Source organism: Ranitomeya imitator, chromosome 2 (assembly GCF_032444005.1).
Source record: "Ranitomeya imitator isolate aRanImi1 chromosome 2, aRanImi1.pri, whole genome shotgun sequence".
Classification (NCBI taxonomy): Eukaryota; Metazoa; Chordata; class Amphibia; order Anura; family Dendrobatidae; genus Ranitomeya; species Ranitomeya imitator.
Genome location: NC_091283.1, coordinates 481506528 through 481523115, shown reverse-complemented (window position 1 = coordinate 481523115; position 16588 = coordinate 481506528). Strand labels below are relative to the sequence as shown.

At 43.8% G+C, this 16588-nt stretch overlaps 1 protein-coding gene across 7 annotated transcripts in view; it reads right to left on the bottom strand.

Moving 5' to 3' along the window:
• TANC2 (tetratricopeptide repeat, ankyrin repeat and coiled-coil containing 2) overlaps positions 1-16588 on the bottom strand; it is a 656536-nt gene that overhangs the window by 60372 nt on the left and 579576 nt on the right. For 6 of the 7 annotated variants that reach the window (XM_069751346.1, XM_069751347.1, XM_069751350.1 and 3 more), the window contains 3 exons: positions 7434-7544; positions 928-1079; positions 44-212 (listed from right to left, as the gene is read on the bottom strand). In XM_069751346.1, the coding sequence (XP_069607447.1) occupies positions 44-212; positions 928-1079; positions 7434-7544 (432 nt within the window). The remainder of the gene's footprint in view (positions 1-43; positions 213-927; positions 1080-7433; positions 7545-16588) is intronic. The other variant, XM_069751349.1, reaches the window with a different exon arrangement.

The following is a 16588-nucleotide window of genomic DNA, read 5'->3' as shown; positions in this document are numbered from 1 at the left end:
GCTCGGCACATCATGCCCGGCATTCGTATGAAGGTCCACTTACCAATAATGCCGCTGTCCCTGCTCTCCAGGGTGGAAGTGGGGCTGCAGTCCTTCGTGGGGACGGTGGTGTTGGGGGGCGGGAGGGTGGAGCATGGGCTGCTGGCCGGTGGAGAGGCAGTACTGCTGGTTAAGGTGGAACATGGACTAATCCGCTGGGTTACTGCCGAGCCCTAGGTAGAAGGCAAAAATTTCACCATTCTTAGTGATTATGGAAAGCTATCAGCTATAGCATACTGCTGTCACAACTAAAAGGGCAATACATTTGGAAAGATCTGGATTTCCTCGTACTAGGATAATTGTACAACATCTTTCTCATGGCGGCACGTCCAAGTAATGTCACCAAGTACCTGGGTTACACAAATGACTTACCAAACCCCTGACAAATTATTACAAATTCTGGATCTGGAGAACATTTCTATAAGGCTATCCTCAGCTACTAGCAAGGATACCTCGTTCTGCCAGGCAGCAATTCCTTGAGTATTGGCGTACATCACTACAATTAACATTTGGTATAACAGAATTGATGAAGATGATTATTAAAAATGTGCTCCCACTAAGAAATAGTGGCTTTATAATTCTTTTTGAAAGTGCAATGTAAACTGCGCCCATCTAGCCTGATTGACATTTCCTCAGTGTCCCTCCTGCCTGCTGTTAAGATCTCACACAGCTCAGTACAAGCTGCAGTTATCACTCAGGCTAAATAGGTAGAGACTGAATACTCAAACTCATGAGCTCTATCACTGGTCAGTTGGACATGGACATACAAAACAAGTACTCCAGTCTGCGAAGGTCTAATGTAGTTTGTATTGTGAAATCTGGTGACAGATCTGTTTTAAAATATAATTTAATCGTTAATTTACCCATTATCACTAGATCCCCTCTCACCTGGTTTTCTTCTTGTCCCTCCATGGTGTACTGGGGACCAGCAGCCTGGACTTCGCTGACTTTTTCACCCAGGAGGAAGCCCAGTCGGGTCATGAGGGTGTTGGCAGCCTCATCAACAGATGGAGGAGGGCCCAATACAGACTCCTCTTCCCCTAAGGAGGACAACGTAGACAGTATCGATTAGTCTTGATCAGTGCAGGAACCTTAATAATGAGCTTTACTTTGCGTGAAAAGTAAGAATCAACTATAGGGCGCTCGAAAAATATGTGCAAATGAGGATGATCTGGTAACATATGAACACCATCACATTATATAGGTTAAACAGTACAGATCTCTATTTTATCAGCGGAATCTTATTAAAGTGACTAGTGAGACCATCTACATTCATAAAAGTGGAAAATTGGGGATAGAGTGTGTCTTAGGGGCTTAAGCCGCCCACTGAATCCAATAAAAAAATAATAGTTGTAGAAGCTCCATGTGCCACTGTATGGAGTCTCCAAGTAATGAACAAATCTTCTGCAGAAGATTAAAAATATTGAAAACATTATTTTCACGACACTTGTCAGATTTCCGTCGTATTGCACTTTTTTTTTTTATGTACAAAAAGAAGTAGTTGACCTTTTTTTTTTGTTCTATTGAGAATAATTTTCTTTTACAGGCTTTCAAGGAAAGTTGTATTGAAACAAAGTGGCACGTTTCCACGTAAAGAGGGATTCCCATCTCCAAGATCCTATCCCCCAATATGTAGTAGGTGTAATAATAACAATATTAGCATATGCCTCCAATTAGAAATGTAGTATAGTTTTTCTGATTCACTATGTCTCCTTCCTCATGTGCAAGCATTGCAGGACCTTAGGTATCCATGGTTATGACCACTGATAGAGTGACAGGTAGCGGATTGCTAGTGGTCGTAACCATGGATACCTAAGGCTACGTTCACACTAGCGTTATGCTAGTTTGCGTCGGGCGACGCATGCGTCATGCGCCCCTATATTTAACATGGTGGACGCATGCGTTTTTTTTTGTTGCGTTGTGCGACGCATGCGTCTTTTTTGCCGCAAGCGTCGGACCAAGAAAACGCAACAAGTTGCATTTTTCTTGCGTCCAAATTTCGGCAAAAAACTACGCATGTGTCGCAAAACGCAGCATTTTTGCGTGCGTTTTTATTTGCGTTGTGTCGCCGACGCAGCGGCGCACAACGCAAATGTGAACGTAGCCTAAGGTCCTGCAATGCCTGCCCATGAGGAAAGAGACATAGCAAATCAGAAAAACTACACTATATATTTCTAATTGGAGGTATTTCCTAATAATGTTATTATTACACCTTCTGCACGTTGGGATAGGATCTTGGCGATGGGAATACCTCTTTAGGTGGAAACGTACCACTTTGTTTCAATACATCTTTCCTCGAAAACATGTAAAAGAAAATGCATGTTTTTGGTGGGGGAAAACAAGGTTTAGTCCTCTGTACCTCCCCTGAGAGCTATCCCCCCATATATATACACACACACACACACACATACATATATATATATTTATATTTCTATTATATCGATGTGAATATTTTTCTGCCCAATCATGACAGAAGTATTCTGGGAGTGATACCTTTATTGGCTAACCAGAAAATAATATGATTGCAAGCTTTCAGAGCACAGTGGCTCCTTCTTCAGGCAAGATTATTATTTTTTTTTTTGTGTAATCTTGTCTGAAGAAGGAGCCTCTGTGCTCTAAAAGCTTGCAAACATATTATTTTCTGGTTAGCCAATAAAGGTATCACTCCTAGAATACTTCTGTCATCATTGGGCAGGAAAATATTCACATCGATTTTTCTGGCTAACACGGTACCACAATACAATTTGTTATTGTACATCATTATTTTTTTTATAGAAAGTAATGACATTTGTAGATTAACTTATTACATACATTAAACTTATAAGTCAAAAGTTAGACACGTGTAGGTCGATGTATGGCACATGTCTGCATAACGTATATGTCCAATGTCTGCAGACGCACAAATGTGAACCCCAGCCTACCGCTATGGCACAGTGCGCAGCAGGATGGGGCAAGTGATAATGGAGCAGTCCTGTAGACGTTTATGGGGTCACCATTACATCCCTACGTGGGGACTACACGGCTGCAGTTTCTGAACTGTGTGACAAGATGTTCGCTCTCCAGCGCGAGTGATGAGCAAGACGACTAAAATGCAGGATGACTCAATCCTGCAGCAGTTGCAGGTCGAGAGACTGATGATCGGACAGGAAAGCTGGATTCACTCACTGCTGGTGGCTTATGGAGGTCAGTGACACTGACGTCTCTACAGACATCTTGCTGCTTGCAGCATATATTCTACGTACTATACATGGTCACAGTGCATGGCCGCCCTCCCCCTCAGAAGAATGAATTCACAGCTAGTGCATGACTGGCCTTTATTTCTGTGATAATTGATGGATTTATTTAATCCTGCTCGTTTACAAAAATCAACTACTTGGTGTTGTCATCCCAGCAGTCGCTAACTCATGCTGGCCATCACCCAGAATGCTTCAGTGCTTGCCGCTGCTTGGTTACCATAGAAACTGTGCATATTTTATGCTGATTCACTTCGCAAGCTGTCGGTGAGAGGGCTGGGGTGAGGGAAGAAGAGGGTGGGATGCGTCCGTTCCAACGTTACTTCCCTCAAAGGTGGGAGCTGGGAATGTGACGGTCGGCGAGGGCGACTTTTATGTGAACGGTCTCCAGTTTATGTTCTGGTGCAGCAGTAAAATAAAGGCGAGGTTCTGGTTTCAAGAATACATAGAAGCACATACAGTCAACACATTACAAAGTTGCCAGTTTTTGCTATTTTATTCCCGTTGCTCCTCTGAGTATTCTGTGTTTGTGTCTTTAAAATCCACCACACAGTGCCAGAGATATGGGCCTTTTTATTTAGTGCTACTTTTTATGATCTTTACCAAGGGGGAGTATCTTTAGGCTGCTCTGTAATATTACCGTGAGCCACGCCCCCTTAGTAAAGGCCATAAAAATTAGCACCAAAGTTTTTATCCTCTTAATATATTGCAGTCATCATATTATATAGCACTGTGCGCTTACAGTTGCTCATTTTGCCTTTCTACCCAGTTAATTCTTCTCTCATCCATTAAGTCTATGACATCTCATGGTTAAAAACGGACTAGCTGAATCCTTCTAAGCTCTATCTAGAAACAGGAGGTCAACCTTCCCTGCATGAGTCATGAGTCCCTGCAAAAGTCCCTGGCAGGGGAGAAGGTAATTGAAAAGGGGTGTGACAAATGCAGAGAAGAGAGACTTCCTGTTTCTACATAGAGCAAAGAAAAGAGCAGAATTAGATGGGTAGAAAGGCAAAATGAGCAATTGTAATTGCACGGTGCTAGATATTAAGATAAAAATTTTGATGGGTGTGCTTTAAAAAATAACTAAAACATTTCAGGGGAACAATGGTAATAAAATGACGTGGTGACAGGCTGGCTTTTCACATCTTGAACTCTTGTATCTGCCCATCTAAACTGGCAGTAATCACCTGATGAACGGCCAAAACAATTGCTCATTTGGTGGGATGATTTTTAGGCATGCATAAAAATTATAGGATTTGCAGCAATGGGGATGTGCTGCTGATACATGTACTGTATTTGGGGATGAGACAACTGCATCAGCGATTGTTCTCTCGCCATCACAGTTCGGCCTATGCAAACAAACCAGTAAAGGAGCACCAGATAATCTGCTTATAGCTGATCGGCGGTCATTAGCGTCCATCGGTCTGTCAGAATGGGCTAATACACTTTGATAGACATTGGACAGGGATCTTCAAGTAGACTGTTATCATTCAAAATTGATGCATATAAGTGGTCTAGTGATCCGATTACAACCTGACAAGCTTTAAAATCTGTCAATTACCACAAAGTAGCGCCGTGTGAACAGCATCTGAAAGAGACATCTCCGATGTAAGGAATAGGACAATTTTCACAGAAGATGAGTAAGATGAAAACAACCTGCGTGATATACCTGTGCATAAATATCCAACGTAGACCGATTTCTATACCTGAAAGGTTGACCCGATGGTGGTAAATGTGTGAACACCCACCAATACCGTATAAGCGTTAGCACATATGTATATGTCCACAGAATCCTGCATTTGTGATGACAGGGCTGTGCCAGTATATGAAGTGTCTGCAGCGTTTCTGCTTTTGCTTTCATGCAGTTTGTAGACATCGATCGTAAGTCAACACGTCACATAAACAGAATATTTTATTGCCTTCTCTGTCTTGCCCTTTCGAGGCGTATAAAAGTTATCTAGAGAACAACGTGATGTTCTCACGCCTGCTGTCCCACCTCTGACCCCAATATTAATCTGGCCGCTCTCTTGTGGCATCATTACCCTTCATGGTGGAAAACTATCCAGTGTGTAGTCAGAAGTGCGTGCTCCGAATATACAGGAGGTGAAGGAAAGAGGATGGCGGGGGGAAGAAAAGGACAGGGATGATTAGGAAGAAGATGATACTGATCCACTACACACATACAGTATATTGCCCCATTCATTTATTCCCTAAAATGCTTCTTAATGTAAATTACACATAATGAACATCTTAGGTTCCAGTTCTGTTTTTTTGTTCCATATTTAAGCCATTACAGGTCTGCTGGATCCATTTTGATCCATTTGAGATTATTATTATTACCACTCCAATCCATCCTAAACTCTGCTGCCCGACTAATCCACCTGTCTCCCCGTTACTCCCCAGCCTCTCCTCTCTGCCAGGCCCTTCACTGGCTTTCTATTGTCCAGAGGCTACAGTTCAAAACACTAACAATGACATACAAAGCCATTCACAACCTGACTCCTCCATACATGTTACATGGTCTCCCGGTACCTACAAGCAACCTTCGATCGTCTCATGATCTCCTTCTCTACTCCTCTCTCATCTCTTCCTTCCACAACTGCATCCAAGACTTCTCCCGTGCTTCCCCTATACTCTGGAACTCTCTACCCCAACACATCAGGCTCTCACCTACCACGGAAACCTTCAAAAGGAACCTGAAGACCCACCTCTTCCGACAAGCCTATAACCTGCAGTGTTCCCCAGTCTACTCAACCGCCGCATGACCAGCTCTACCCTCACCTAGTGTATTCTCACCCATCTCTTGTAGACTGTGAGCCCTCACGGGCAGAGTCCTCTCTCCTCCTGTACTTGTGTGTGCCTTGTATTACTTATGTTTATTGTACTTGTCTATATTTGCCCCGTTCACATGTAAAGCGCCATGGAATAAATGGCGCTATAAAAATGCATAATAATAATAATAATTAGGGTCCGTCAGTGAATGGGCATTTTTTTATGTCAAGAATAACAGTGCGAACTGTGCTACTCTTGGCATTAAAACGGCTATTCTAATTATAATGTACATATATGAGATATCCATATAACATACCACCAATGTATGGTACAAGTGGGTCCGACCAATGGGACCTGCATTTACCAAGAGAATGGTGCACCATCAGTTGAAAGGTGGTCGAAATTCTCATACAAGTGAATAGGAATTACCATTCACTGTGTGTTGGTGGCGCGAGAAAGAAACAGGTCCCATCGGTGGAACTCACAGTGTGGCTATGCCATAAACATAGGAGACTGGAATAACACTTCACAAATAACGGAAAGGCTAAATGTGAACAGAACCTACACCTTGGGAAAAAAAAACACACGAAAACTAACACATTTTAAAAATTCCTATAGTCAAGAATTCAGTAGAGTATGTGTGCACCTGTGTCTGCACGACATCTTTTTGAGTTATTAATACAAAAGACACTTCAGGAACATGCCAGTGTTTTTCCTAAAGTATAATTTTTATGGCAAAGTTGTTTTTTTTCCTTCAACTGTAAGTATTGTTATGGAGTGTTTTTCAAGTGGAAGCCGCCAGAAGGATGGACCTTTCCCATCTTTTGAAGCCCCAAAATGGTTACAGAAATTAAAAAAGACTGAACATACATACAGCAAGTTGTTTTTACATTGCAGTGCATATGTTCATTCTGTATGGCCTTTATTCTTTAAAAAAAAATTTTTTTTTTTCAAAAAGGTGGAATCCTCCGGTAACAAGACGTCATTGTGCACATATCTGTCATATAGAAGCTCTGACAGCTCAGCGTCCTGCAAGATTAAGATTACTGGGAGTAAGTAATAGTCTGATCAGTAACCCACAATAAGTAGCGTTTCTTTTTCTAAGGATTTCCAGGTGGCAAATACTCTCCTGGTATTTTAATATGCTGCAGATATTGCCCCCACAGATGCAGGCAGATAATCCGCAAAGCGGATGAGATGGAACAAAATCTCATCCGCTCTCTGCGTAATAAATCTGCACGGTAAATTGACGCTGCAGAAGCAGCAGCATTTCCACAGCCAAAAATCTGCAAAGAATCAGTCCGGTGTGGCGTAGTCTTAACATACTGAAAAAAGCTGTACTGTTCTTTTAGAATCAGTGGAAGTCCACGTGGATGGGATCTCACTTACCCAACAGGTATGCATCGGCGTCCAGTTTCTGGGATGAGCCAAAAGTTGGGGATCCCAATTCAGATTCCGGAATTCTGGGGCTCTCCACAAACTTGGCTTTCCTCAGTGGAGCTGCGGATGTAGAGATTGAGGGGTACAGATAAGGGAGGTAGGAGGGATGGTAGGAAAGAGAGATTCATGGAACAGTAGGGATGACATATGATGAGAATAATGAGAAGAAGAGAAGTAGCAGTGTGGCAGAGAGAAGACAGATAACAGAGGGAAAGAAAAGAAAATGCTCTGAGTTACTAGAATAGCCGGCAGATGGAAACCGTTAACAGCATGCAAGCAGTGTTCAACCAAGATCAAGTTACCCCTAATTTTTCCCCTTCTTTTGTGTACTGGAAAAAATAACATCGTCAGCCCTGCATTCTTTTCCAGGGGTGCGTAGCCCAAGGAAGAACGACCCTCTCCCCTCCCTGTGTCTGTGATGCAGGAATCGCAATGGTCTAATTGTACAGACACATCAAAAGAAACTGTTAATTAGGACGGTTTCAAAGAAAATATATCAGAAAAGGCGTCATGAGCCGGACTGCTGTGTCACTTCATCCCTCCGGAGATGGAGCCTGAGATGAGCAGATTTAGGTACACGCAGCAAATTAATATTTTCCTTCTCTAGATATTTTGGCATGAATTAGTGAGATCCGGAGAGAACAAAGGGTAAAAATAAAAGATTCACAAAAGTGCTAAACAACAGCTGCAACAGTATCTGTGAATATAAGGTCACCCTTATAATATGGAGACACCCCAAGGATCTAGTCCAGTGTTTAGCAAACTCCAATCCTCAGGGGCTCCAACATATTGTGCTTTTAGGATTCCCTTAGTATTGAACAGGTGATGGAATTATTACTAAGGCATCAGAAAATTATTATTATTATTTATTTATATAGCATCATTAATTCCATGGTGCTGTACATGAGACGGGGTTACATCAAAATACAAATATCACTTACAGTAAACAAAACTAACAATGACAGACTGGTACAGAGTAGAGAGGACCCTGCCCTTGCGGGCTTACATTCTACAGGATTATGGGGAAGGAGACAGTAGGTCGAGGGTTGCAGTAGCTCCGATGGTGTTGAGGTGGCCGTGTGGTCATTACAGGCTGTAAGCTGCTTTGAAGAGGTGGGTTTTCAGGTTTCTTTTGAAGTATCCAAATGTGGTGGATAATCGGACGTGTTGGGGCACAGAATTCCAGAGGAAGGGGGATGCTCGGGAGAAGTCTTGGAGGCGATTGGGTGAGGAGCGAATAAGCGTGGAGGAGAGAAGGAGGTCTTGGGAGGACCGAAGATTACGTGAGGGAAGATATTGAGAGACTAGTTCGGAAACATATGGAGGAGAAAGGTTATGGATGGCTCTGTAGGTCAGTGTTAGTAGTTTAAACTGGATACGCTGGGAAATTGGGAGCCAGTGAAGGGATTTGCAAAGAGGGGAAGCAGGACTGTAGCGAGGAGAGAGATTAATTAGTCGGGCAGCAGAGATAAGGATGGACTGGAGGGGTGCGAGAGTGTTAGAAGGTAGGCCACAGAGGACGATGTTGCAGTAGTCGAGGCGGGAGATGATTAGGGCATACACGAGCATTTTGGTAGAGTGAGGGTTGAGGAAAGGACAGATTCTGGAAATATTTTTGAGCTGGAGGCAACAGGAGGTGGCGAGAGCTTGGATGTGCGGTTTGAAGGACAGGGCAGAGTCAAGGGTTACTCCAAGGCAGCGGATTTTGGGGACAGGGGAAAGTGTCATTTCATTTATTTTGATAGGTAGATTAGGTAGGGAAGATATGCGAGATGGAGGAAAGATAATTAGTCCAGATTTGTCCACATTTAGCTTGAGGAAGCGAGAGGAGAAGGAAGGATATGGCTGATAAGACACTGTGGGATTCTGGAGGGCAGAGAGGTGACATGTGGGCCAGAGAGGTTGATCTGAGTGTCCTCAGCATATAGATGGTACTGGAAGCCATAGGAACTTATGAGTTGTCCCAGGCCGAGTGTATAGATTGAGAAGAGTAAGGGCCCAAGGACAGAGCCTTGAGGGACACCAACAGAGAGGAGGTGAGATGAAGAGGTAGTATGGGAGTAGGAAACGCTAAATGTGCGATTGGTAAGGTATGAGGAGATCCAAGATAGGGCAAGGCCTTTGACACCAAAGGAAGAGAGGATGTGTAGTAGGAGGCAGTGGTCAACTGTGTTGAAGGCAGAGGACAGGTCTAGAAGGAGGAGTATAGAGAATTGTCTGTTAGCTTTGGCTGTAATTAAGTCATTAGTAATTTTGGTCAGGGCAATCTTAGTGGAATGGTGGGGACGGAAGCCAGATTGTAGGTTGTCGAAGAGAGAGTTAGAGGCAAAATGAGAGGAAAGTTCAGCATGGACGTGCTGCTCAAGGAGTTTGGAAGCAAATGGGAGCAAAGATATGGGGCGATAGCTGGACATAGAGCTTGGGTCAACAGACGGCTTTTTGAGGATAGGTGTGATTGTGGCATGTTTGAAAGCAGTGGGGAAGGTACCAGAAGTTAGTGATAGGTTGAAGAGATGAGTTAGGGATGGGATTAGTGTGGTGGTGAGATTGGGGAGGAGGTGGGATGGGGTCAAGTGCACAAGTGGTGAGGTGTGATTTGGGAGAGAAGATGAGCAAGCAGTGATTTTGGAGAGGGAAGTTATGGGGCTTGGGCATTGGTCTGGTATACAAAGGGGTTGTGGTGGTTTGACAACAAAGACTTGCCTTGTTTGGTCAGACAAACCTGCGCAATACTAAGGAAATCCTGATCTGTTGGGGGGCCGTGAAGATGGGGTTTGGGAAACACTGATCTGGACACACCATAAACCTTCCCAAGGGCAGGTTCTCAAGGCATATTAGATAGTTCCTGTTAGGCAACCAACAGACAGGGGCCAGAGTTATGCAGAGGCAATGGCAGCTAAGGGGTGCAATAATTGTGGGTTTGCCTTAAATTTTCTTTTTCCAATTTGCTTCTGCAACAGGTTAGACACCGGTGTACAATGACCTTTTTTACTTTTAGTTTATCAATAAGCAAATGCTGCAAGTTACAGAAGACACTGACTTTCACTACAAGTAATCCACTGTGTAAAGGTAAATAGAAGAAGGGAGTCTACACTATAACATGGCGGCAAGCCAGCACAATAGAGGGGATGAGAAAGTAAAGGGGGCCCTGCATCTTATATATCTCTTCAAATCCCTCACCATACACATGCACGTGCAGTTTGGCAGAGCACGCATGTGTTCTGCATAGGGAGAGTGCTTTCAGAAGCTGCTTCTGGCGAATTATTGTCTGGTAAAACATAAGTATCAGACATAAATATTCACTATGTCCAATACTTTAGTAGGGAGGTTTCAGATGCCTTTGTAAGGGTGGTGAACTGGAACTGGTGCTGAGGTGCTCCAACCCCTTAAGACACCAATCATGTCATGTGTATTGTGTAATATGTATTATGTCTTGTATCATTTGTACATATTGTAATGCGGTAATGTACAGTGATGCACAGTATAGGGTGCATAGTGTAGGTCTAGGACATAGTGTATGAGATAAGTAGTATAGGCATAAGTAAATGACTGTAGTATAGGTAGTGACGATAGGGTAATATAGGATAGAGTTAAGGTTTGGGATTAGCCCACAGTGGGTGGGGCTTGGTGTTAGGTCAAGTAACTGCTTTATGTAGTTAGATAGTGTTTGAAGTGAAGAGAGCAGTGCTGTCGCTGTGTGATCTACAGTAAACGGAGCCTTAAAGGCAGGGATAGCGAGATCCTGAGGAGTCATAGTGGCCTTTTGGAGACGGATCCGTGGATAGGACGCTGAGCCAACACAATGCTAGAGGTAATCTGCCTAAACAGGACTGAGCTTCATGGTACTAGTGGGGATCCGGAGAGGTAGATCCAGGATACCAGTAGTGGAAGAAATAGGATGCGGAAGCGATGAGTGAGTAGACAGATTCGCTGATCAGGACTGTGGTGTTGAACATGGGTTGTGGCAAAGTAGAGGGAAACAGTGTGCTTCACCAGCCCTGGAGTAGGCTACAGAGGAAGGATACTATATGAAAGAGAATGCTGTATGCTTTAGGCTACTTTCACACTTGCGTCTTCTGCTGTGCATCGTCGTCCAGTAAAATGACGTATCGACGGACATTATGAAAATAGTGAAAAACGTGTGTGACGCATCCAGTGTAATGACGGATGCTTCGTTTGTGTTGTTGCCAGAATTTGAATGGAGAAATTTCAGGGAATGAAATAGAGAGAGAGAGAGAGAGAGAGAGAGATATGAAAATCCTTCCGGGCATGCTCAGAGGGGAAAAACGTGATACGTCGCTGGATTCCAGTGTGTGACGGTCACCGACGGATCCTGCGTCCATAGGCTTCCATTATAGCCAAGGACAGGCAGAGTGAGAGAGATATGAAAATCATTCCAGGCATGCTCAGAGGGGAAAAACACGATACGCCGCTGAATTCCAGTGTGTGACGGTCACTGACGGATCCTGCGTCCATAGGCTTCCATTATAGCCGATGACGGGCAGCGCAGGATGCGTCGCTGACCGATTTTCCGACATGCAGAAAAAACATTCCTCTGAACTTTTTCTCCGCACGACGGACCGCTATTTTCTGACGGATCCAGTGCACGAAGGATCAAACGGATGGCCATCCGTCACAATCCATCGCTAATACAAGTCTATGGGAAAATTTTTTTGCATTGTCAAAAATCGACGGACTGTGATGGAAGCTGAAAGACGCAAGTGTGAAAGTAGCCTTAGAAGAAACAACTAAGACTGTGTACCAGCTATCCTATGTACATAACCGTTATTAAGTTATCTTTCGGTAAAGACTCTTATGTTTGTACGATGGTCTCCTTTACTGAACTGTGGGAACCTATGGTCCTGACCAGCCTATCCCACTGGTTACATGTTTCCTACACGGGAGAGATGCCCTATCCGCAAAATTCACCACCCTTACACCTCCATATCCAACAGATGATTTGGGTATCAATTTTACACTAATGTACGAGCAAGAGAGAGAGAGGGAGACAACCTACAGTAGAGAGAGAGAGATAAGGAGAGTGAGACGACTCCGCTGACCATAAGAACTTACACTACAGGAGAGAGAGATAAGGAGAGTGAGACGACTCCGCTGACCATAAGAACGTACACTACAATAGAGAGAGATAAGGAGAGTGAGACGACTCCACTGACCATAAGAACGTACACTACAATAGAGAGAGATAAGGAGAGTGAGACGACTCCACTGACCATAAGAACTTACACTACAGGAGAGAAAGATAAGGAGAGTGAGACGACTCCACTGACCATAAGAACTTACACTACAGGAGAGAAAGATAAGGAGAGTGAGACGACTCCACTGACCATAAGAACGTACACTACAATAGAGAGAGATAAGGAGAGTGAGACGACTCCACTGACCATAAGAACTTACACTACAGGAGAGAAAGATAAGGAGAGTGAGACGACTCCGCTGACCATAAGAACGTACACTACAATAGAGAGAGATAAGGAGAGTGAGACGACTCCACTGACCATAAGAACGTACACTACAATAGAGAGAGATAAGGAGAGTGAGACGACTCCACTGACCATAAGAACTTACACTACAGGAGAGAAAGATAAGGAGAGTGAGACGACTCCACTGACCATAAGAACGTACACTACAATAGAGAGAGATAAGGAGAGTGAGACGACTCCACTGACCATAAGAACGTACACTACAATAGAGAGAGATAAGGAGAGTGAGACGACTCCACTGACCATAAGAACTTACACTACAGGAGAGAAAGATAAGGAGAGTGAGACGACTCCACTGACCATAAGAACTTACACTACAGGAGAGAGAGATAAGGATAGTGAGACGACTGCACTGACCATAAGAACTTAGGGTACCGTCACACAGTGGCATTTTGATCGCTACGACGGCACGATCCGTGACGCTCCAGCATCGTAACAATGCTGCTGTCACACTTTGCAATGTACGACGCTGGAGCGATAATTTCATGACGTATGTGCGATGTAGAAGCCGTTGTTTACTATGCGCACATCGTATACAATATCGTGCACACCTTTGTTACACCATGCGATCATGCCGCCACAGCGGGACACTAGACGACGAAAGAAAGTTTCAAACGATCTGCTACGACGTACGATTCTCAGCGGGGTACCTGATCGCAGGAGCGTGTCAGACACAGCGAGATCGCTGGAACGTCACGGATATATCGCTGGAACGTCACAAATCGTGCCATCGTAGCGATCAAAATGCCACTGTGTGACGGTACCCTTACACTACAGGAGAGAGAGATAAGGAGAGTGAGACGACGACGCTGACCATAAGAACTTACACTACAGGAGAGAGAGATAAGGAGAGTGAGACGACTCCACTGACCATAAGAACTTACACTACAGGAGAGAAAGATAAGGAGAGTGAGACGACTCTGCTGACCATAAGAACTTACATTACAGGAGAGAGACTTGCCCAGTGACTCTGGCGATGGAAAAGGACTTTGCCGTACAAACTGTGCTCCACTGGGACCCGCTGATCAAAAATGGCCAAGGGACTGACCAGCACTGTACAAGGTATGATAACCCGCTAGATGTCATAACTGCAGGGCATTATGGTGAGGCCGATGCGTCCACATAAAATGACAATAGCTCATTCTCTATTCCTTCAGCAATGTGAGAAATGGTGCCAGGTAAGTTTTCTTCTTTTTTTTGGTGAACAACAAATCAAATTTCATAATGTTCAAATTCACAGTGAATTTGAGGAAATTCATCTCAAACTCGATCATCCACAGATCGATCCGCTCATCTCTAACTGAAAGGTCTCAAAGATGTGCACCGACAGGTATCCGCAGCCAAGACTTAATTAGCTCCACTTGTAAGCAAAGCCTGTACTTTAGGAACTGGTGGGAAATAAGGGGGAGGCATGGTCTAACTAAATTAATCTTTATCCAATTATCTAATAATCGTGAACTTCAGGGGCTGATGATGATCGTTCTGCCTCAAACAAGCTCATTATATCTCGCTCTACCCACAGCTTTCTATCCTTACCTCTCACATTCTTTCCATACTCAGTCTCTCCATCTATAAATATACATAGCTGGAAGTGTACAATATCAGGAGTTTTCCCTTACCGCATTAATCGAAGTACAGATAGATTTCAGTGCTGGTATAGAGCATATCTTCTTCTCTACATGTGACTACGGATATTATACCTTGTGGCTGGTGTCAAAATGAGTTGTCACTGATTGGGATTTATAACCATGACAATCATAAGATACCTACAGCCATGGAAAATTGCTACTTGATTCTGGCTGTGCATTGCTGAAGCCTCCTGGCTAACGAGAAACTTCAATCATTTCTTGAGTCTTAGCCCTGAGAATACAGGAGGGTGATGAGAAAGGAAAGGAGAAGTACACCAGATGTGTATATTAATGCAATGACCAATTCATTAATTTATGTAAAATCATATTACTGCAATTATCGCAGCTGTCTGACAGTTTAGGAGCTGAAAAACAATTAATAGTAAATGCAAATTGTATTTATAGTGTAAAGAAAAAGCCGAGTAATGCAACTGCCTCTTCCGCTAGCTTCCATTTCTGAGCAGTTGAATGGTGATGCAGATTTCCAGCCATTTCTTCAATCTTAAGAGCTTTAGAGGTTATGATAAGACTGTATTAATAAACTACCGTATATATCCACTATAAGGAAAAAATAAGAGAAGGAGCACCAATACCAATGTGGGCTGTCAGGTGGGTACTCCCATCTGTAAGAGACAGACAAAGAAGAGAGCAGATAGGACTCTGTCTACACTTAAACACTTGTATCGGTGGCTAAATTAAAGGTAGTCTTTGAACAGGCGTTAAAGGAGGGGAAGCTGCCGGCGTCCATGAGAGAGGCAGTAGTGGTGGTTATTCCGAAAGAAGGTAAGGAACCGGGGTTGGCAGTATCTTATAGGCCCATTTTGTTGCTGACGGCAGATGTTAAGATATTGGCCAAGTAGTGGCTAACCGCTTGGCGAGTGTGGTCCAGGACCTGGTCCATCCTGATCAATCCGGTTTTATGGCAAATAAATCTACAGCGATAAATTTGCATAGACTATTTTTGATCTTGCAGCTGCCGATAGATAACGGGGGTGGTAGGGTTGTGGTATCGCTGGATGCGCGTAAAGCATTTGACAGTGTTGAATGGTGTTATCTCTGGGAGGTATTAGGGTTTGGATTTGGGCAGACTTTTATATCATGGGTGCGACTACTGTATACATCCCCGACGGCCAGGGTTAGAGTTAATGGACAGTTGTCTGGAAGTTTTAATCTTTATAGGGGGACTAGGCAGGGGTGTCCACTGTCTCCGCTGCCTTTTGCGTTGGCAGTGGAGCCCCTGGCGCAGACAATTAGAAATGCGGTCTCAGTTAGGGGGTTTAGGTATGACCTAGTAGAAGAAAAAACAGCCATGCAGTATGACCTGCTGCTTTTTTTGGAAGACTCTGGGGAGTCATTGCTGGGAGCAATGAACACCCTTAGGACATTTGGGAATGTATCAGGCCTTGAAATTAAGTGGGAGAAATCTAATATTCTGGTGGAGGATGGAAGTTGCGATGATATCCTGATAGCGGGGGAGGGTAGGAAGTTGGCAGTGGTCCAACAGTTTAACTATTTGGGTATCCAGGTGTCACTTCCCCTCTCGAGCTATGTGGACCTGAATTTATCCCCATTGCTGGATAGATTTAGAAGTAAAATAGGGGCATGGTGTAGATTATATCTCTCAGTTGTTGGAAGAATAAACCTGATTAAAATGATTCTCATGCCCCAATTACTGTACGTACTACACAATACCCCCCTATGGCTGCCCCAAAGATTGTTTCGCACCATCAATTTTATATTTTGGGACCTTGTTTGGGGGAAAAAACAGCCAAGAATCAGGTTGGAATTACTGCAGAGGACTAAGGACGGAGGGGGACTGGCACTTCTGAACCCTTGGATCTATTTTTTGGCAGCGCAGGGTCAGCAGATGAGAGGCTGGAGGGAGTTGAATGGCATGGGCTTGGTTCAAAGGATTTTGGTTCAGTTGTTGGGAAGAGATCATTAGTTCAGGGCTTGGAGGCAGGTAGTTTTAGGA